The sequence below is a fragment of the Suillus subalutaceus genome, assembly GCF_016647625.1.
Source record: "Suillus subalutaceus strain FC151 chromosome Unknown DFJ58scaffold_43, whole genome shotgun sequence".
Lineage (NCBI taxonomy): Eukaryota > Fungi > Basidiomycota > Agaricomycetes > Boletales > Suillaceae > Suillus > Suillus subalutaceus.
In genome coordinates, this window is record NW_024540292.1 from 62,615 (window position 1) to 82,571 (window position 19,957).

Here is a 19,957-nt window from a genome sequence, read left to right on the forward strand (position 1 = left end):
CAAATTCTCACTCAGCTTTTCTACTCATGGGCGTCCGACCCCAAGCAACAAGAGGTTCTTTTGAAATCAGTGTCGCGGAATACGCTGGAACAAATATCATATCTATACTCCACCGCAGATATATCGTACCCTGCGGATATGTATCCTAAAGCGCGTTCAATGCGCCGCAAGGTCATCATGCACGTTGGGCCTACTAACAGTGGGAAGACCCACATGGCTCTACGTGCGCTGGCGGCGGCGAAGACTGGTGTCTACTCTGGCCCGCTGCGACTACTCGCACATGAAATTTGGGATCGGCTCAATAAGGGTCAGATCGTGCCCCTCGGGATGGACCCTGACGCCGACTCTGAGCCAGACACATCCACGAACATGGATATAATCGAAGAGTCAGTGTCCAGACCAACCGTGCGGAAAGAAGGGAAGGCAAAGTACGCACGAGAGTGCAACCTTCGCACTGGAGAGGAGTTTAGGATCGTTTCTGAATATGCCAGTCTCGTGAGTTGCACGGTAGAGATGACGTCTCTTAGTCTTCCGGTGGAAGTAGCAGTCGTGGACGAGATCCAGATGCTTGCTGACCCAGACCGTGGATCCGCATGGACCGCTGCTGTATTGGGTCTGCCTGCCGAAGAACTCCATCTATGTGGCGAAGAAGTTGCGGTCCCAATTGTCCAAGCGCTCCTAAACGACACAGATGACGAGCTTTTCATTAACCGCTACGAGCGTTTGACGCCTCTTACTGTTCAAGACGAATCTTTGGAGGGAGATTTCAGTAGAGTTCAAAAGGGCGACTGTCTTGTCGCTTTCTCGAGGAGCGGCATATTTGCGCTGAAGCGCAAAGTAGAAGAGAATACAGGCTTGCGTTGTGCTGTTGCATATGGGCGACTTCCACCTGAGATCCGTGCCGAACAGGCGGCGCTCTTCAATAACCCCCGTAGTGGTTATGATGTGATGATCGGAAGTGATGCCATCGGCATGGGACTTAATCTGTGAGCACCCTGCACCCTTCATCGTATCACTCGTCTCATTCGCCTTAGCAAAATCAAACGCATCATCTTCGAAACTTTGCACAAATTCGACGGTACTGTCGAACGCGCTCTATCAGTTTCCCAAATTAAGCAAATTGCTGGGCGTGCGGGACGCTATGGTCTGCATGGTGAACCTGGAGGTTTTGTCACGACTCTCCATGCACATGATCTCCCAATGCTTCGCTCTGCGATTCTGCGCCAACCAGATCCCATCATATTTGCAGGCGTCTCTCCTACCTTGGCTTGGGCTGAGAGTGTTCTTCAAGCACTTCCCGTTGATGCTTCGCATCGAACGTTATTAGAGGTGGCTCCATATGTCTCTAACGTTCGGCCCCCTTGCCGTGCCTTCGTTCCATCCAAGGTTGAGGAAAGATCTCGGTTCATCGAAACCCACGCCAAACATATGAAGCTATATGACAGACTCCTCATCGGCGGTTCACCAATGAATTGGCGAGATCCCCTTGCGGTGGAATTCACAGCTCGCCTATGTCAAATATACAACGAGAAGATCCGAGTCCCTATCTTGCACGCCCTCCGAGTCGGCCCCTATATAGAAGCATTGGAGAATGTGGAAGGGATGATGTCCGGCGGCAAGTCTTCTGCTAGTGCACCATCTCAGGGCCTCGTAGATCTTGAGGGACTCCACAAATCGCTCGTGCTCTATCTGTGGCTCAGCTATCGCCTCCCTGTGGCGTTCTATCAGTCGGAGGAAGCCTACGCACTTAAGGAGCGCACAGAAAAGGCCCTTGATTGGTGTCTGCGGAACGTGTCTACGAGGGTGGCAGACAGACGGTCTGCTAGTTTTGAGCTGAGGATTCCTTCGGAGGCCGAGGATGATGTGGAATATCGCCGTATCCCAGCCACCCGCCCTCAGGATGAGAGTACCCGAGAGTTGGGGGTGAAGTATGCAAAGTTGTTGAATTCGGAAAGGCGAAGCGCTCGTGGTCAACGGTAGAAGCCCGAGGTCATTGGAGATAAAATCGACTTACATACAGCATTGAAGCGGTTCTCCCACTTGGTTGTCACGCACGTTGACCCTTTGCTGATCTGCTGCAGTACGCGTTGCACTATTCTTATTAGACATACGTACGTATCTGATCGAATCAAAGGGCGCATGAGCTCTCCGGCTGCTATTAAAGCTCGCAGTGAAGACCACATTGATTAATCAAGGTTCTGCGACGCATGGCTGCGCCACTCGACCTACCACGACCCTAACATGTGCAACAGCCACCTCCATGCTCATATCGTCAGTACACCCGCATTAATTACATGTTGAGTCCAACGCCATTCTAGCAGCAAGTGGCGAGCATATGGCTATGCAAGCAGTCAGAATCCGTTCTGCTTGCCTTCCGATGGCATGCTTACTGCAGTGAATCAATGAAGGTCACGAGGATAACGGCACGATGTCCTGCAACTTTTTCTCGTGGGCTATTCTCCAAGCTGGGCACGCTCGGCCACATCTTTTTTTGATTGGTGTGGACAAGACCGTTGATGGTGGCAGCAACAACTCCGGAAATTGACAACTCTGACAACACAACAGAAACAGTACGGTCTCCGCATCTAGCCAGCTTCGGCTTCATTGACGGACATGAAAGTGTCTAGCTGTAGTTGTTTGTATGTGATTAATTCGTGCTATACTACAGAATTGTCAGTGGATCACGCGCCATTATGACCGCCCACTAGATTGGAGCAAAGAGAGAGTTCATCAACGGCTTGTAGAGCATATCAACGGCCTCGCTTTGCAATCAGAAAGACTAGGAAGTATTTTTCACTAGGTTATCCACAATACATCGATATGCTGCGTTGCGTTGCGGGTGAGGCAAACCTGAATACTACAGGCAGTAGCCGTACCAGACGGATGTTTGAACACGTGGGTGCTGTATGGGTGATCCTCTCATTCACATATAATCAGTGTAAACAGACTGGTGAATGCAAAACTCACTCAGAATGGCGTTTTCCATGGCAGTAGTAGCAGCAGCCTTTTGGTCGTTGGCCATCGTCGTTCTCGGGGCATGTCATGTCACCCGCACTCGGACACACCGCACAGCTGACGCTGTCAAGGCGGTGCTGAGACCAAGAAACACCGAACATAAAGTCGAGATCCGTTCTCGCGTCTATCCTCATGAACACTTCGCTCTAACATCCTCGAGTGCAATACTCGACCCCTCTGGGCACGACAGCTTCATACAAAACGCGAGAGCATTGATTGCCTCCGTCAGCCCCCAGCAATGTGCCGGGTGGCAAAGATTTGTGAAATGTGCCCAGAAATGCACAGAGATGTTCCTTCCGAGCCGAGAGGTCGACTTCGCCGCTTTCATACAAAGCGTTACTTTTTGCATCATAATTACTGGGTTTTATGGCGTGGATCCTGGAACCCTTTCCCCTGTCGATGTTGCCTTCATGACAAACGCACTCAACCGCCATTCGGATAGCACCTCGCGACGAACTCCCCTTTATCCTGATGAACTTCACGCGATGAGGGAACGTGTTTGTAGATGGGTCGGGGGGGAGCGTGCCTCTCAAGCCCTGGAAACCATTCTTCCCGCATATGAGTCCATGTGGCGTCTAGCCGCTGTCACATTGGCCTACGCAAATGGTAATCAACACATGCACAATGCCTTCCTGGATTTCAGTGAGAATCCCACCCAGAAGCAATTCCGTTCTTTCAAAGTTAAGAACACTCGACCGAGTGTAGAAGCCATCATCAATGAAGTCCTGAGGTTGCACCCACCCATTCAGCGCATTGCGCGCAAAAGCAGACACCCCTTGTGGAAGCGTCTGTTTTATCCCGCACAAGAGGTAGCTGACATCGGAGCTGTTCATCGCTCGTGTGTATATGGCATGCGTCTAGAGACCTTCGATGCGATGCGCTTCCAACGTCCAGTCGATATGCAACTACTTGCTTTCGGACACGGCGGGCTAAGCTGCGTCGCGGGAGAATGGGCACCCATAGCTACAGCGCTAATCGTCGCCAAAGTCATAGACAGAGTGGATGACGTCGGTTTTGTTCTTGCGGGGAAGGTATTCGACGCAAGGATGTATCGAAATACGAGGATAGGTTGGGATGGGTGGGTGGTCAGAAAGAAAGAGAAGGGAAGGATTCTCGAGGCTCCTCCTGACGTTTCTTTTGGTTAGATCAATCCGAGCTTCATAGCAGCGCATAGGAACATTTAACGTCCCATAAATATTACATACGTCCCATAAATATTACATATCTATGATCTTAGTTATTTAGCTTGTCGTTTAAAAGTCATCCAGGATTTACAAAGGCATTCCAACTTTGAGGAGGCGGACGGGAATGCGACGGGCGGTGCGCATTCATCTGGCACACAAGTACGGGGGCTCCATGATGGAAGTCCTTCAAAAGGATGTGACGGCCCTGAAACCATTGCTCGCCAGACCATGGTGCTTTAGTGCATAGCTAATGTCACGTTTCGCCACGTCGCTTAGTCCGGGGAATAAACTGTATACGTTCATGCTGGAATGTTGATTAAAGAGGACAACAATGAGAATGACCCCAACTCACTGTATGCTATGATAATTACTCAACTAGATGTTGAAGTCGAAGCCGAGACCAGTCCTCTCATGCATTAGACGTGCTTCATGATTAACGCAGCATTCCTGGCTGCCATTCTCAGGAAAACAGGCGTTGCGAACGAAATTAATTTCTGGGCAGGCGAAACATTTGAGGTTTATCAAATTAATAAGGGAAGGAAATAGACCTACGCGTTCAATCGTGACACAGTGATAGGTGGAACATGTATCATAGCACAATAAGCAGCACTAGGTCTAGATGAGTTGGAGATGCAAAGACTCGGATATAGGCTCTTGGGAGAAGAGGATATGATTCAGAAATATTGTGTGAAATATCCCACTATCCTTCCCAGAGAATTATTGAAGTGTCGCGTTGTATGTGTAATTGTGCACTGATGGACAGGCCCGACAGGGTCCAGTGGCTTGAACTTCTGAAGTCTGGCGAGCAGGTCAAATGCAGGATACACGCCCGCGATCTCTAGTACTAGCTGACTAAGCTACGGAAAGGGCCTGGCTGGGATTCACTGTGCACTTACAATGAACTTGAATTTAGGGCGGGTGAGATGGGTGAGGCCCATGGTGGTAATGAACAAGGCGGCCCTGACAAAAAGCGATTATCCTTCGAAGAGTTGATTTACAACGGGAAGCGCAAGTAATTTGGTTATGGAAGCTTGCACTGATGGCGAATGATATCTGCCGAATGGTAATATAATCGACTGCACTAAAAAACTATCATGTAAATCGTAGCATTTACACTCTGAGATGCGCCAAGTTGACCATGGTCTCAAATAGCAAATGATATTCTTTGCATAAATCATATTCATATCCATAATGATATACATGATTAGGTAGACCAGCTCCAAGACTTTATCTTCACAAACTAACCTCCATCTGCACAGATTCACCGATATACCGCCTGCCAAGACCAATCAGAACCAATATCCGGAACGATTCAGGTTTGTGTGTGAGCTGTGCGCATGGTGCGGGATGGTCGGGACGGGAGGGGCGGGAGAGACAGGGGTGTATGAGCGACCAGCGCTCGACTTGGCGCGCACGCGTTCTGCTTGTCTACTGCTCCCAAATACGGGAGGCCGGCCGTCACCTGTTTTCAGCAGATCTGCCATAGCTTGATCAGCGGTGGCCTTACGCCGCTGTTTGCAGGCAAGAGAGGGGTGTGCTGTGGCTGAAGAAGACTCCTGAATAGTTCTTTGTCTACCTGTGACATGTTGATGGCTTGTGCTGCAGTTCTGTAGGGGCAGTTGGGGCCTAATGCTCTTTGAGTTCAACGAAGTCGTTCTCAAGGCGTTGCGGGTGGGCCTCGGAGGGGGTGGGGAGGGATTGGGAAACTGGTCCTCGGCGTACGTGTCGAAGCGGGCACGACTTGGCGGATGGTCGTGGACATCTTGGTACCACTGCGCGCGATGGATGTCCAGCATCCCTGGAGCGTGCTCGACGTACGTGATGTCGGAATTTTTAAGCGGGGTCTTGCCATGGTATATAGCTTTGAAAGGATCGGCACAAGGCTCTAGCATGCTCGCTTGTGAGACTCTAAATGGCATCGACTTAGAGTGCTTAAGCGATGGCTTTTTGTCGCCATGGTGCCTGAGGGGTATTGATTAGCATTATGACGATGGGCATAGCCTGAAAACAGTCGACTCACTTTTGGAACCATTTTTTGAGGGAACCCATAATTAATACGAGGAAAAACGGGTGGAGAGTTGCAAAGAATGTTAAGAGGTCGACTGTCTAGAGATGTAGGGGATCCACGCTGCAATCTATATAGGTTGGACCACTGTGGACACATCGTGATCGCCCACATCTACAACTTCAAAGTTCACAACCACTGCAAGCGTCAGTGAATGCCTTGTCTGTGGACACACCGTGATCGCCCACATCCACAATTTCAAAGTTCACAACCAATGCAAGTGTTAGTGAATGCCTTGGTCATTTACCTGGCATTGATGTCGCCCCATTTGCATAACAAAGGCAGAATATACAACCACCGACCGACTATCGGGCACACTTGCCGCATGCCGACCAGAAGAATGCATCCTGCATCGTGTTTGATGTTTCTCGACATCTCATAGCTTGTGAACACGCGATAAGATTTACGATAAGTCTATATTTCACTTAGCATACCTTTAAAGTGCATTGCACTCGACTGACTATAGATCAGTCCAAACTGTTCAACATCGAGGATATATGGAGTGCGTTCAGGCTGGCACCTCACGCAATCTGAAGGTGATGTAAGCAGTAGAATAAGTATTGAGATTAATTCCAACAGAATTACACACACGATCACTATGGCCTCCGGTAGGTCTGGAGGATAGCTTCATCACAGCCTTGGATGACACTATCGTTGATCTCTAAAAATGCAGATACTTTGGATCGCCCGTTCCAAGATACGAACTTAAAGGTCGATAGATACCTGTCTTATATCAGATATGCGACTTACGGAGCAGTGTCTGGCAGAATGACGAAGTTCGAGTGTCCTCGACACTAACCCCTTCTTCCTTCTGGACGATCTTCAAGGACATATATGTACAGGCACTTCTATGTCGGCTGGATACACCGGTTTTCTTGTACATCCATGCAAAAATAGCATGAGTGACATTTATCAATGCCACAGTGATTGTATTCAAGAGTCTGGTCGAGGCAGCGGGGGAATTTGTTGAAAAGTAAGCTCATCATCCTTCAACTCCGCAACGAACTGCATATCGTGCGATCAACCACTATACTAAGGCGGAAGTAACACGACTCACACTTGCTACATACTCAGTCTGCCAAGCTCGTCCGAGAGGGTTAAGGATTGAGGCGAATTCATATTAGTACAGGCGCCATAGGCGAGTCATGAAGTTGAACTCCGGGTGCAAAGTGAACAACTCATACTTACACCCGCCTCACAAGTAAGGCGTGAGCAGCATGCGTCGTTGGACGCGCTGCTCGAACCACTGACCCCGTTTAAAATTGCCTACGTATTAGTACGCACTGACAGACATAGATGTTATCAAAGCAGCGACAACAGCGAGATGGAATGAGAAACGCATGACTTGTGCCGGGGTGTGTCTGCCGTTGGCGGATCTCAAATAATAGCTCTGATGTTGGCAATAGGAAGATGAGTTTTGGAGAAGCACTCGGTAGTTCCATCAGAATGGTTGGTTACAGCTGGCGGACTTTAGGGAGAGTATCATATGTAGAACCACAGGGTCAGGGGATGAACGATAGGTAGGCTCAGAGTAGGCCGCTGTCCGCTGTCGCTTTCGCTTTCAAGTTCGCTGTCGCCGCACGTGAGTGAAAAGATATATTTACAAGCAGCAGCAAAATAATTTAAACTCAAACTACTATTTCCGGCAAGTCAGTGCTTGCCTAAACCTTATCATACAATCTTCCTGCAGTCTCCCCAACCTTCTCATTGCCCTCCCCAGCCCTCTTTGTACTTGAACCTTATCATACACAACCCTCATTTATGATGCTCATATGTGTTTCTGAGACGCGGGATTTAAAATACCCTATTGCGGGTTTAATATTGATTTAATATACATGATATTTATCATATGTGAGGAGACATGACTGAATAAATATCTTAATGGTTAGGTATTGAGAGATGTAGGTTTAAAGGGCTGAATGGCAAGGTTTAGAGTGTCGGTAGGATGATTATTGTGACGAGGTTTAGCCAGAATGATCATGAAAAGGTTCAGGACAGGGGTGACTTGCTTATATAACAATTATATAACAACTGCTAACCCTTGACGCTCACGTGCGGCAACCGTGACAGCAAAAGCAAAAGCGACAGCGAACAGCGGCCTACTCTGAGCCTACCAGGTAGAACATGCATGAACCGTCAACGTATGAACTTCAAAGATTGGGATATCATACACCCCTTGGCATTTTTAGAGCTTCCCACGGTCTTTCGGTTTCCTGGCCGCGGGTATGCAATAACCTATCTTCAAGACGTCCCTCCTGCAAGAACCTCCCACCCATTGTTCAAACTTCAGCCAAATTCCTCTCGAGGTGCGTGACCCTTATCTTCTGTGAACTGAAGAATACCTGTGTAGCCGGCGGCCTTTAGTGTATGTCCCACGAGTCCACGAGGCCCGGGAGCAACATGCAACGAGGTTCGAGAGGACTGTCTGCGAGGTTTGAGAGGGGCATTGGTGAGGGTTCAGAGGATCATCTCGCACATTCGTAGGTGTTCTGCGGTATAGATAGAATCCTTTTCTCGTCATGCTTTGATCAAAATTTCATATATATTAATCCAGGTAACGCGCTCGATGTATTCAAGGATAATAGTAACATGATCAAAAGTGTGGTAAGTCCTAGTCAAGGTTCAAACTACATGCATAAGTACGTTGCAAGTACGAAAAATGTGAGACGACGAAGGCAGTGCAGACAACTAGGGCTTGACTCTGAGGGACTATGAACATCGTGGTGTGATGAATGACTCGGACGGCAAGATGTGGATGGGCAGGAAGGGAGGCAGCAATGAGACCAGATCTATTTGGAGGGCGTAAAGACACTCAGTAAAGCCGGACGTAGCACATGCAGAGGAGCATCTTAAAAGAAGTATCGTTTCGACCGCCTTGGCAGCATCAGGGAAGTCTGCAGCTAGGCTCTGGTGACTCGCAACTACTGGTGTCCCATGGAAGTAAGTTATAGCCGTGTCAATCTTGTTGAATCATTACCGTCCTTTGTGGCTTCGCTATCAGACGTCTCAGAATCGGCAAGGTGACTCAAACAACAACAAAGACCTAGATGCTGAAAGAATTGGCCATTTAGTGAGTACGGGTACATAACCGGCACTAAAGAATTGACCAGGGCTGGCAGCAGAGAGAAAAAGGAAGATGCACGACACTTCAAAGCTTCATACCAAACAGGCTTGCACAAACATTACATCCCGTGACCGAAACGATGTGTTCCAATGTCATTGATACACTAACAATACATTGATTCGACTAAGATTCTAATCATTGCCGTTCTTGCAAGATACTCGTGAATGTATGTAGCGGGTAAGCAGCACGATATTCCTTATACATCATGGTGCATCAGGTGGAAGGGTAAGGGGATGTCAACTGTATCTTCCAAACGAGTAACCGCCGATTCAGGGATATGAACAGCGTGCTTGACAGCCCAATCCAAGATTTTCTCGTAGTTCCTGCATTGGTGGCGGGTGTTGAAGTTAGGGTATGGGATTTTGTGTTCCTGAACCCAGTCCCATGTTATCATCGTCACGTCGGCATTGCACATGATATTCTGCCTGATCATTTCAATGCAATGATCTGCAATGTATACGATAAGCAGGTGGTGCACCGATAAAAAAGCGGATGTACCAAAATGCATGCGGACTACTTCGGGCGGGTCTGTGGGTACATAATACTCGGGCCACGAGGCTTTGCGAAGTAAATTCTACAAAGCGTGAGGCAAGAACGACTAGACTTTCGGTGTGGTATAGCTTACTAGACAATGGAGTTGATGATAAGCTTCCACGGTGACCATGAAACCCCCGCCAAATTCGGCTGGATATCTGACTTTGGAAGGTGAATCTACTTCGCCGGCTTTGAGAATATCCTCGAGCGACATTCGAGTTGGTACCACTGAGTTTCGTGGATGTGAACAATTACTAATTAGGATGATGGGAAAAAGTTGGACGACATACGACCGTGAGCTATCCTGTTCCAAGCGGCATCAATTTCTGGAGAAGGAGAGCCACGATAAATAGAAGGAAAGTCGAGGGTTCCATTGAATTTTACGACCGTGGAGTCAACAGCACTACTTGCTGGAGCTGTGACAGATCATCAATACTATGTCTTAACTATCCGAAGATGTCTGTTAACTCACAGTATATAGGAATGTCATCATGCAGGTGGGGCGAAGGCGTGCCCATCCATAGCGCGAAAAAGAGCATCGATGTGCATATCAACGCGCCGTGGCTCAACATAGGCCACACGCGAAGGATATATAACTTGGGACGAGGTTCTGCACGGAACCTTTCTGGATCATCAAATGATTTCTCCTCATTATCATTGTCAGCAGAATCGACAGGAAAGTACTGCGAGGAATGTTTGACCATGAGCCTGGGGGAACTCCGTTTGCTGAACTCGGGGGTTGTAGGGATAGTTAGGAACTTGCGAGGGTAGATGCGATATAAATTTCAAGAAATATTTAGGAGTGTATTGATTTCGAATATGTCCCCCAATCGGCTGCGTCTCAGATGTGTTAGGTTACGGTACAGCAGTCCCGTCTGTGCGAGAGTCACACGCCCCAGCAGAGCGCTGGAAGGGAGGGAGTATTCAATGGGGAAGGACCAGAGCACCATTCCGAGGAATGAGAAGCCTGAGATGTGTTTGATCGAAAGAAGTCCAGGGACCCTGCGAGAACCTGGGTGGAGATATGGAGATCAGCGGCACGAGGGTGTATACTTACCGTTAACTAAGCGCTGGAGATCTCCAGATTGGCAATTCAAATCGGACGGTGTCGTACTGCCAATTTAATTTGATCAGCATGATTTATGACAACTTAAGTTTGTAAACCTGAACCTGGATAACTAGTACGAAGTCTCTCATTAATTTTCAAGACTAGTTGTCATTTGCAGAACGCTAGGCCTTGAAAACGCAAAAACATACAACAGCGGTGTTTGAATTTCAATGTCCAATTGGATACCGTGTAGGCGGAGTCAACTGGTTACTGAAGTGAATCGAAGTTAGTTCAAGTACTTGCGCTTCGTTTCACTTCGCAAAATCAGTATATATGCTTGGTGTTTCGGTCCCGCCTCAGTTCATGGTCACCTGTTATCATTCGGACCTTTTGCGGTTCCTTCAATTTAAGATCATTTACCCCTGTCACTAGGCACTCTTACTAATAGAAGGTCGTGCTTCAACCAGAGCGGGATTCCTAGCTCCCCGAACCCTAACATTGTCACCAGATGATAGCTTAGCGGCAAGGAATTGTACTACACGGACATGCAATAAAGCAATCGGAAAAAGGAGTCAAGATACTATGTAGATGTACAGGGAAGTGACTTGTGGATGAGGAGGTAGCGATGCCAGACCTAGTACGATGGATGACTCCCACATTAAATAAGACATACGGCTATAACTCACCTGCGTAAAACCCGGCATCAAGTTCAGTACTCATTGTATAAGAAGAGATCTGTGTCAAGTTCCTCGCGCTTCTCCTCATCCCTCTTGGCAACGTACTCGTTGTATAAGAAGAGATCTGTGTCAAGTTCCTCGCGCTTCTCCTCATCCCTCTTGGCAACGTACTCGTTGTATAAGAAGAGATCGGTGTCAAGTTCTTCGCGCTTATCCACATTTGGTAGCAGGTCGGCGCGCTTCTCCACATCTGGCAGCAAGTTATACATATCAACCTCGGCGTGGTGATGAGTCATGCATGGATACTCACAGGAACGTTTCGCAATAGTCCCGTGCGTGGGGTACGCCGTAGTAAGACCTACGATGGATGCGAGCGCGCTGAAGACAAGAGAAAGCTTCATGTTTGAGTTAAGAGGTTAGAATGACTAGTATTTCGTCAATGCACTACATTGGAATCTTCAAGAGGACTTTATACCTTTTTGTTACGTCGTAGGTCCGCTCATGACTCGGGTCACTTGAATTGGCTGAAGCCTTATCCACTCAGAACTTTTGTAAGGGATTGTTCTAAGTGAACGGTAATTATCTGAGTCAGTCACGTTCAAAAATCACTCAACGCCCACAATCACAACGAGGCAAGACAATCAACCCTGAATTATCATCGATGCATCTTTGAATCAGCTCAGTACATAGGGTAGGTCTCCTCATGGGAGAAAGTACTTGATAAAAGGGGGCACTCTTGTAATTCGCATTCACAAATTAACAATTCGAAGACCATGTTGAAAGCCAGGACCTAAAGACATAGACAATAAATTCTCTCATAGCTCCTTCCCCTGTCTGCTCTAAGCCTCATCGCGAGAAGATCAGTTGATCCTAAATTCGAATCCGAATTGCGGCCAAACTCCCCTGAGTCATGATAAGTAGTATTATATTCTCCCCCTTTCTACAGACCCGGGTATAGATGATGTTTGGATGATGCCACGGTTGCCTTCTCTTTGGTTCTTTACTATGCCTCGGTGATAAGTTGCTTTCAGTATGGCAGTTCCTAATTCAAAATATTAGTAGAAGGGATGCTCCGATGAGTCCATTCCATATCTTGTTACTGCGCATTACCAGCGTAGTAGTGGATCGGGCACGGACTGCAAGGGAAACACAGGCCAAACCTCTATGGCGGGAGGAGGCGGCTCTATCTATCGAGGACCGACTACGACACCCGCAGGACTACCGACTACGAGCCAGGACTCCTGCTCCTGCGCCAGGACCCTGGCACTCCCGACCTGATCCGTCCTGCTGGAGCGCCTCGCTCCAGTAGCTACCTGAATTTAGTACGGGACATTCATTCGGTTAGCCTGTCTACTAGGGAAAACTGTATCAAAATGCGACTTGAAGATACACTGTCATGTATTTGGCAAATGGTATCATCAATTTATTTAGCAGAGATAATTCAGCTTTGCAACATGTTCAAGGACATTCGTAAGTGGGCTACATTCGTCATATTGTGATCTACGCGAGAGCCATCATTTGGAGAGAATATATCGAGACTGCAATCAAGGAGGGGAAGACAGGTCCACGTTATCCTCCAAGCGGACCACTTTGGATTTAGGGACAAAAACACGATGCTCATCAACCCAATCCAAGACCTTCTCAAAGTTTCTGCATCGGTGAGGAATGTTGAAGTTAGGAAAAGGATCTTTCACTCCCTTCACCCAGTCGTAAGTGAGCATTGTCACGTCGCCACGACACATAATAATCTGCCTGAGCATTTCGATGCAATGGTCTGAGATACAACATATTAATAAGCAGGATGCGTGCCAGGCAGGAAACAGTGTACCTACCGAGATGAATGCGGAAGCTTTCGGGGGATTCGTGGGTGTTATGACTTGAGGAATTATTATAATCACCCCAGCTGACTCTGCGAAGCATGTCCTACAGGGGAGTGAGTAAAGTTCGACCAGCCTTCCTGTATTACAACTGACTACGCAATGGAGCTGATGAATGACCTCTACCGTTGCCATGTAACCTCCACCATATTCGTCCGGATACCTAACCATGGTGGGAGAAGGTTTCTCCCCAGTTCTGAGCAGTTGCTCAAGCGTCATACGAACTGGACGCACTGGAAAATATAGTCAGTAAATGTCTATGATGGAAGTGAAGCATAGGGTGCAACCATCAAGAGATATCCTATTCCAAGCGGCGTCGATTTCTGGCGACGGGCTGCCACGATATATAGAAGGGGTGCCCAGAGTTCCATTGAATATTATGATGCCGATGGATTCAATCGCCTCGTTTGCTGGAGCTATGACAAGTAAGTAACGTCCTGTACGCTGACGTTATCTGTCCACCTACAGTACAGAACTATGTCATCGATTGACGGCGCCCGCGCCCATAGCACGAAGAACATCATCGTTATAGACATCAGCACACCATGGCTTAGCCATGGCGACCAGCGAAGGAGACGGGATTTTGGAGGAGATATTGTTTCTGTATTGCTATCAAGAAGATTACAACCGTCGACTCCGTTAACAGGAGAATACGATGCAGAATATTCCTTATACATAGCTGGCGAAAGAAAAAGACTTGAAGTTAGTAGGGTCTCAAGACAAGTACTCAGGATGTACTTGAAACACAAGTCGTACTTGTGGGCAAGTTGTCCGAAGCCAGGACCTAAGTACATAGAGGGGATTTACTGGTGGAGCCATTGAGTATCGATCTGGAGATTGCTTGTCCTCGGAAGTTCTTCTCGTACTAGTACGGCCACAGTGCCTCCGAATTTCATGAGGCCGTGAGAGGGCCCATTCAGTAGCGTTATAATTTTGCCATCAAAGTGAAGTGACTTTGAGGCTTCGCTTCAAAAACGTGGGACACAGTAGGAATTCGGTTGACTTCGTAATATGAAACACCGAGCATATATGCTGATTTTGCGAAGGGCAACGACTCGAGCGTAGCTAGCGCAAGTACTACAACTAACTTCGATTCACTCTGCCGCACGGTATTCGATCGGACACTGAAATTCAAACACCGCTGTTGCATGTGTTAGCGCGTTCTGCAAATTTAAATGGCCCCTTCAGGTTTATGTAAGTTGTCACAAATCATGCTGATCAAATTACATAAATTGGCAGAGACACCGTCCGATTTGAATTGCCAATCTAGAGATTTCCAGCGCTCAGTAATTAACGGTAAGTATACACTGTCGTGCCACTGATTTACATATGTTCACACAGCTGGTTCTCGCAGCCTGAGGGTCCCTGCAGGACTTCTTTCGATCAAACACATCTCAGGCTTTTCCTTCAAGCTTGGAATGGTTCTCTGATCCCCAGCCTGTGCTTCCCCATTGAATACTCCCTCCCTTCCAGCGCTTCCCTGGCCCTGGGACATGTAACTCTCGCACAGACGGGACTGCTGTACCGTAACCTAACACATCTGAGACACAGCCGATTGGGGGACATATTCAAAATCAATCCACTCCCAAATATTTCTCGAAATATGTATCGCATCTACCCTCGCAAGTTCCTGACTATCCCTACAACCCCCGAGTTCAGCAAACGGAGTTCCCCCAGGCTCATGGTCAAACATTCCTCGCAGTACTTTCCTGTCGATTCTGCTGACAATGATAATGAGGAGAAATCATTTGATGATCCAGAAAGGTTCCGTGCAGAACCTCGTCCCAAGCTGCATATCCTTCGCGTGTGGCCTATGTTGAGCCACGGCGCGTTGATATGCACATCGATGCTCTTTTTCGCGCTATGGATGGGCACGCCTTCGCCCCACCTGCATGATGACATTCCTATATACTGTGAGTTAACAGACATCTTCGGATAGTTAAGACATAGTATTGATGATCTGTCACAGCTCCAGCAAGTAGTGCTGTTGACTCCACGGTCGTAAAATTCAATGGAACCCTCGACTTTCCTTCTATTTATCGTGGCTCTCCTTCTCCAGAAATTGATGCCGCTTGGGCCAGGATAGCTCGCGATGGTGCCTCGCCCAATTTTTTCCCGTCGTGCTATTTAGTAATTGTTCCGTCCATCAAACCTTAGTGCTACCAACTCGAGTGTCGCTTGAGGATATTCTCAAAGCCGGCGAAGTCGATTCACCTTCCAAGGTCAAATATCCAGCCGAATTTGGAGGGGGTTTCATGGCATCCATGGAAGTCCCCCACCAACTCCATTGTCTGGTAAGCTATACTATACCGAAAGTCTAGTCGTTCTTGCCTCACGTTTTGTAGAATTTACTTCGCAAAGCCTCGTGGCCTGAGTATTACAGACCAACAGATATTTCGTTCCAGGACACGCCAGAAGTAGTCCGCATGCATCTTGGTACATATGCTTTTTTATTGATGCACCTCCTGCTTATCGTATAAATCACAGATCATTGCATTGAAATGATCAGGCAGAATATCATGTGCAATGCCGACGTGACGATGATAACATGGGACTGGGTTCAGGGACACAAAATCCCATACCCTGACTTCAACACCCGCCACCAATGCAGGAACTACGAGAAAATATTGGATTGGACCGTCGAGCACGCTGTTCATATCCCTAGATCTGCGGTTACTCGTTTCGAAGATACAGTTGACATCCCCTTACCCTTCCACCTGATGCACCATGATGTATAAGGAATATCGTGCTGTTAAGTCATTGCATACATTCACGAGTATCTTGCAAGAACGGCAATGATTAAGAGCTTAGTCAAATTAATGTATTGTTAGCGTATCAATGACATTGCAACACATCGTTCTACACATCGTTTTTGAACACGAGATAAGATATACAACAAGTCTATGTTGTTAACTTGGCTGGCAGTACGTGTCTGTTCCGCCGCTGAGAACCTATTGGTACAAGGCGCAAGGGAGTTGAATGCCGGATCCAAAGCGGATGGATTATACTCATCTGCGCATGCACCGCGGCCACTGACAGACAGATGTTGTCAAAGCAGCAACAACAGTGAGGAGGAATGAGGAACGCATGTCTTGTGCTATGTAATTTGGGATACGTGGAGGGATCTCGAATGATAGCTCTGATACTGGCAATAAGAATAGTCGACGGCTTGCTTATATATCCTATAAATCATGAAGCACTTGGCAGTTCTATCAGAATGATTGCGGCCGGTAGATCAGTACCATAGGCAGAATCACATAGTCGGCGGATAAACAATCCGATGGTAGTGAAGGCCTGAATGACAAATAACTAAACGCGCTTTTATTTCGGTACCAAATAGAATGCCTCGGTAGCGTGTTAGAACGTGTTACATTTGGGAGTGTGCAACGCCAACTGTGACCGTAATCGATACACACCAAAGCCTGGGAAACAGCAATGGGCCGACGTGCCCGCACGTGGCAGGAGCTTGAAGGTCACAGCACAAGTACTAGACAGGATCAAGCCATCGAATTGTCAAACCGCGTGCTTCGGCTCTTGCAACTCAAAGGCTTCGTTGTCCAAAGACCTGTGGAGACCTCATCTACTTACAGCAGGTGGAACCTTTGTTACAACGCATCACAGGTAAACAGAGGCGCTTAAACAAAATTTCCAAATCCCGGCCCATCGATATGAAAATTGCTGGAATATCGAGGAATCCGACCGCGTCGGCAATGTCAGGCTATCGATCCCCGCCGCCGAGCTTCTTTTCAACTTGTGCAGGCAGCTTTAATTTGCTGTCGTGGTGGTGTCGCAGAAGTTTGATCGTCTTGAGGCGACTTCGGGAGAACGGGGTTTCACATCGAAATCAATATTCACCATGCTCTCTAGATGCAGTCAGTTATCGGTTGCTCTCCTGTTTCTTACCTGTGCCTTTTGAGTGTGAGCTTTCGTATGAGGATATCGGCAGGCCTGCCGGTTGAACGCACCCAGTGACTGTTATCCGCGCAATTAAAGGGCCAGGTAAAAATGCTGCACAGTTTTGCCTGGCTCGACAGTTGCACTACCAAAAAAAATCTCGTCCTCTGCAAACAAATAAGCAAGATGAGAAAATGATTACTCCGGAATGACAGAAACAAGATTCACTCACGATTGGGCTAAACGACGGTGAGGACTTGAAAAATTATGCGTTTCGCACCTAATGTAGGAAAGTGTCACGGCGCTGGGCAGATCGATCGATGTTCCCTGAAATTCGGGCCTAGTACATCTGTGACAAGCAGACATGACCGCCCGACCTACCTTGCAAATCATTTCGTGCTGACCCGCTCGATGGCCAACCGTCTGCAAAAGGACAGTACCCATCACCCCCCGTTGATGGACAAGAGAGAGGTCCTCTACTTACTGTCAAAAATCTAGTGCATATTATGATGAGACTCGACTGCTCATGGATGTGGTTTGTATGCAGAAATACGGTGGACGCGAGAGATGGAGGAAAGACGCGAAAGGGAAACGTTAGTCGTACATTTCCTCAGGCTCCTTCCCAGCCACCGCTTCGAGTGTGAGGGCGACATATATAGTGACCTAGGGATGCGGCACTATCCAAAATCACGTGAAGAATTCAAACCCAGCACAACCTCAGCAGAGAATGAATCAGAACATAAGCACCGCTTGTTGCCAACCATAATGTCATTTAGCGATCAGGGGATACAGAACGCTTCAGATACACACCATTTTTTCTCTTACAACCATCATGTAGGAACTTGCAATACCCCAACCGAGCTTGCACAACGAATGGTGACCTCCAAATCGTGCTTGAGAACCCATTGTTTCGAACGCTGACTCAATCCAAATCTCCTGTTCTTATCCGTTCATTTTAGGATTCATCCAATGCTGCTGGATTGGCCCTCATAATACAAATGGAAAGAATGCGTGTGGCGGAAGTTATAGCTGCCAGAGACACCGTTGTCGAACGCCTCGAAGACGCTTACATATCTGTTCGGCAAAAGTCAGCAACGATTGATCGACTTCAGTGTGAACTAGACAATCTGAGGCGCCCTTCTACCCCTGCCACATCCGTGGTGAGGGATGATGATTCGTCTACGCAACTTCCGGTGCAATACACTGCCACCTCATTTGATATTCCACAACCAGCTCCGAGAGAAGGATACGTGGAGGACGGTGATACATCCGCTCAGGACTTTCCTCTTGTACGACGGAGCATTTTGACTGACGCGGAATCTAATCGATGATATATATTTTCCAGGACGCTCCGAACGGACCTTCCACAGGGTTGCCACCGCTAGATTTCCGCCCAGAAAGCCAGTGTGATTCCAATTCGTTCAGTCCGTCTTTCCAATCAAACTATTGCGCACGTCTCGAAAATTATTCTGATCCACGCCGCTCTGAAACCGCCGACTTCCACCATCCGGTAAGTTGATATATGCGCTGTCTTATACCGAGTCAAAGGAATTTGATCCTTAGAATATTGTCGAAGCACTGCCGCTCGGCGATGGACCCGAGAAATTGATTCTTGCAAGACAAGCACTTCTTGCGACGCTTCCTCTACCTGCTGACATCCCAGATGATGCTCTAAACCCAATTCTCATCCCTCAGCCATACACCTTGCATGAATTCTTGGGCAATGCTTCTGGTGTTAGTGCCCTATTTATATCGCGTGAAGTCTATTCACGTCCGATACAGACACTCAAAAGCTCGTAAGACAGTATAGAGCTCACGCATGAAGCTCTTGGGTGATGGATGTCTTTTCCTAGCTTGTCGAACTATCGTGTCCTCGGCCAACTGACAACATACTGGTGCCCAGAGCGCGAAGAACATGGATATTCGCTCACTCCCGTTTTCAAGTGTAGCACCAATCCCCGAGTAACAACAGCACATCGATGGACTGCGGTGGATGTAATCGGCACCATGGACAGGCCTACCGGTTTGTTGTCTCTCATTTGAACTCATTTGTTGATGTCGCTCTCGTTCTGGTTAGAGTGCTTCTACAACAAGGACGGGAAGTGGTACTATGCTGGTGTATACAAGGCTTTTCGCATGGACGATCTGACCACAGAAGAGTGGGAGGCTCTTTCAACCGAGGTGAAGCAAGATCATTTTGCATTATTTCTATCATCATGACTTGGACTTAGACGACACAAACCCTTATCAAGGAGACTCTAGCGGGCCGAAAAAACCTCTCGCCCCAGAACCTCTACGAGACTGCACAGTTGTATGCTGTCGGCGCCCTTCGTGTTGCGTGTATCGGACTGCAGTGTGTGGGATTCAGCTCTGTGATGTACCGTGCGGTCTTGGAACAGGCAGCTCTGGGGAAGTGGCGCGGAATAGGCTGGTCGGGACCCACCGGGAAGTCGTCCAGTGACACAACGATCGAAGGCAATGAAATATCTGGATCTTGAGCTTGCTTGGTTTTGCGTCGGGGACTCTTTGCAACTTTGGA

The 19,957-nt window shown here is 47.9% G+C and overlaps 8 protein-coding genes across 8 annotated transcripts; 4 read left to right on the forward strand and 4 right to left on the reverse strand.

Moving 5' to 3' along the window:
* Window positions 1–159: 159 nt before the first annotated feature.
* DFJ58DRAFT_659364 (P-loop containing nucleoside triphosphate hydrolase protein) lies at window positions 160–1,980 on the forward strand (the record flags this gene model as incomplete). Its single annotated transcript, XM_041382084.1, has 2 exons — window positions 160–986; window positions 1,035–1,980. 2 exons carry the CDS (start codon window positions 160–162, stop codon window positions 1,978–1,980), a joined length of 1,773 nt encoding a protein of 590 aa, XP_041244644.1.
* Window positions 1,981–2,428: 448 nt separating this feature from the next.
* DFJ58DRAFT_716043 (uncharacterized protein) lies at window positions 2,429–4,160 on the forward strand (the record flags this gene model as incomplete). The annotated part of the gene is made up of 2 exons (XM_041384180.1): window positions 2,429–2,448; window positions 3,245–4,160. The coding sequence occupies 2 exons, from the start codon at window positions 2,429–2,431 to the stop codon at window positions 4,158–4,160; spliced, it is 936 nt and encodes a 311-aa protein (XP_041244645.1).
* A 1,287-nt stretch (window positions 4,161–5,447) lies between these two features.
* DFJ58DRAFT_879120 (uncharacterized protein) lies at window positions 5,448–6,552 on the reverse strand. The gene is made up of 2 exons (XM_041394502.1): window positions 6,220–6,552; window positions 5,448–6,161 (listed from the first exon to the last, which is right to left on the reverse strand). Exons 1-2 carry the CDS (start codon window positions 6,246–6,248, stop codon window positions 5,489–5,491), a joined length of 702 nt encoding a protein of 233 aa, XP_041244646.1. The 5' UTR covers window positions 6,249–6,552; the 3' UTR covers window positions 5,448–5,488.
* Window positions 6,553–9,463: 2,911 nt separating this feature from the next.
* DFJ58DRAFT_784249 (uncharacterized protein) lies at window positions 9,464–10,579 on the reverse strand. Its single transcript, XM_041389948.1, has 5 exons — window positions 10,395–10,579; window positions 10,213–10,338; window positions 10,014–10,150; window positions 9,887–9,962; window positions 9,464–9,835 (listed from the first exon to the last, which is right to left on the reverse strand). The coding sequence occupies exons 1-5, from the start codon at window positions 10,492–10,494 to the stop codon at window positions 9,585–9,587; spliced, it is 690 nt and encodes a 229-aa protein (XP_041244647.1). The 5' UTR covers window positions 10,495–10,579; the 3' UTR covers window positions 9,464–9,584.
* A 929-nt stretch (window positions 10,580–11,508) lies between these two features.
* Window positions 11,509–12,074, reverse strand: DFJ58DRAFT_784253 (uncharacterized protein). Its single transcript, XM_041389949.1, has 4 exons — window positions 11,958–12,074; window positions 11,761–11,897; window positions 11,657–11,694; window positions 11,509–11,604 (listed from the first exon to the last, which is right to left on the reverse strand). The coding sequence occupies exons 1-3, from the start codon at window positions 12,046–12,048 to the stop codon at window positions 11,680–11,682; spliced, it is 243 nt and encodes an 80-aa protein (XP_041244648.1). The 5' UTR covers window positions 12,049–12,074; the 3' UTR covers window positions 11,509–11,604; window positions 11,657–11,679.
* A 1,107-nt stretch (window positions 12,075–13,181) lies between these two features.
* Window positions 13,182–14,147, reverse strand: DFJ58DRAFT_784256 (uncharacterized protein). The gene is made up of 5 exons (XM_041389950.1): window positions 13,991–14,147; window positions 13,812–13,940; window positions 13,621–13,757; window positions 13,480–13,570; window positions 13,182–13,421 (listed from the first exon to the last, which is right to left on the reverse strand). Exons 1-5 carry the CDS (start codon window positions 14,058–14,060, stop codon window positions 13,192–13,194), a joined length of 657 nt encoding a protein of 218 aa, XP_041244649.1. The 5' UTR covers window positions 14,061–14,147; the 3' UTR covers window positions 13,182–13,191.
* A 1,105-nt stretch (window positions 14,148–15,252) lies between these two features.
* Window positions 15,253–16,392, forward strand: DFJ58DRAFT_784261 (uncharacterized protein). The gene is made up of 5 exons (XM_041389951.1): window positions 15,253–15,437; window positions 15,494–15,619; window positions 15,682–15,818; window positions 15,870–15,960; window positions 16,012–16,392. The coding sequence occupies exons 1-5, from the start codon at window positions 15,338–15,340 to the stop codon at window positions 16,260–16,262; spliced, it is 705 nt and encodes a 234-aa protein (XP_041244650.1). The 5' UTR covers window positions 15,253–15,337; the 3' UTR covers window positions 16,263–16,392.
* Window positions 16,393–18,398: 2,006 nt separating this feature from the next.
* On the forward strand, window positions 18,399–19,956 carry DFJ58DRAFT_702435 (uncharacterized protein). Its single transcript, XM_041383622.1, has 7 exons — window positions 18,399–18,707; window positions 18,764–18,928; window positions 18,982–19,152; window positions 19,201–19,214; window positions 19,272–19,441; window positions 19,496–19,599; window positions 19,650–19,956. The coding sequence occupies exons 1-7, from the start codon at window positions 18,417–18,419 to the stop codon at window positions 19,914–19,916; spliced, it is 1,182 nt and encodes a 393-aa protein (XP_041244651.1). The 5' UTR covers window positions 18,399–18,416; the 3' UTR covers window positions 19,917–19,956.
* Window position 19,957: the final 1 nt, after the last annotated feature.

Bases quoted from the DNA above. Each gene is read 5' to 3' on its own strand.
- DFJ58DRAFT_879120 (XM_041394502.1), bottom strand. From the start codon at position 6,248: ATGGGTTCCCTCAAAAAATGGTTCCAAAA. The intron at 6,162-6,219 runs GTGAGTCGACTG...AATACCCCTCAG, and splicing joins CTCAAAAAATGGTTCCAAAA to GCACCATGGCGACAAAAAGC.
- DFJ58DRAFT_784249 (XM_041389948.1), bottom strand. From the start codon at position 10,494: ATGTTGAGCCACGGCGCGTTGATATGCACATCGATGCTCTTTTTCGCG. The intron at 10,151-10,212 runs GTATGTCGTCCA...CACGAAACTCAG, and splicing joins GAACAGGATAGCTCACGGTC to TGGTACCAACTCGAATGTCG. The intron at 9,963-10,013 runs GTAAGCTATACC...CACGCTTTGTAG, and splicing joins ATCATCAACTCCATTGTCTA to AATTTACTTCGCAAAGCCTC.
- DFJ58DRAFT_784253 (XM_041389949.1), bottom strand. From the start codon at position 12,048: ATGAAGCTTTCTCTTGTCTTCAGCGCGCTCGCATCCATCGTAGGTCTT. The intron at 11,898-11,957 runs GTGAGTATCCAT...ACTTGCTGCCAG, and splicing joins GACTATTGCGAAACGTTCCT to ATGTGGAGAAGCGCGCCGAC.
- DFJ58DRAFT_784256 (XM_041389950.1), bottom strand. From the start codon at position 14,060: ATGTCTATAACGATGATGTTCTTCGTGCTATGGGCGCGGGCGCCGTCA. The intron at 13,758-13,811 runs GTTGCACCCTAT...TATATTTTCCAG, and splicing joins GAATAGGATATCTCTTGATG to TGCGTCCAGTTCGTATGACG. The intron at 13,571-13,620 runs GTCAGTTGTAAT...ACTCCCCTGTAG, and splicing joins TTCATCAGCTCCATTGCGTA to GACATGCTTCGCAGAGTCAG.
- DFJ58DRAFT_784261 (XM_041389951.1), top strand. From the start codon at position 15,338: ATGTTGAGCCACGGCGCGTTGATATGCACATCGATGCTCTTTTTCGCG. The intron at 15,620-15,681 runs GTGCCTCGCCCA...ATCAAACCTTAG, and splicing joins GGCCAGGATAGCTCGCGATG to TGCTACCAACTCGAGTGTCG. The intron at 15,961-16,011 runs GTACATATGCTT...TATAAATCACAG, and splicing joins AGTAGTCCGCATGCATCTTG to ATCATTGCATTGAAATGATC.
- DFJ58DRAFT_702435 (XM_041383622.1), top strand. From the start codon at position 18,417: ATGGAAAGAATGCGTGTGGCGGAAGTTATAGCTGCCAGAGACACCGTT. The intron at 18,708-18,763 runs GTACGACGGAGC...TATATTTTCCAG, and splicing joins CCGCTCAGGACTTTCCTCTT to GACGCTCCGAACGGACCTTC. The intron at 19,442-19,495 runs GTTTGTTGTCTC...CGTTCTGGTTAG, and splicing joins CACCATGGACAGGCCTACCG to AGTGCTTCTACAACAAGGAC.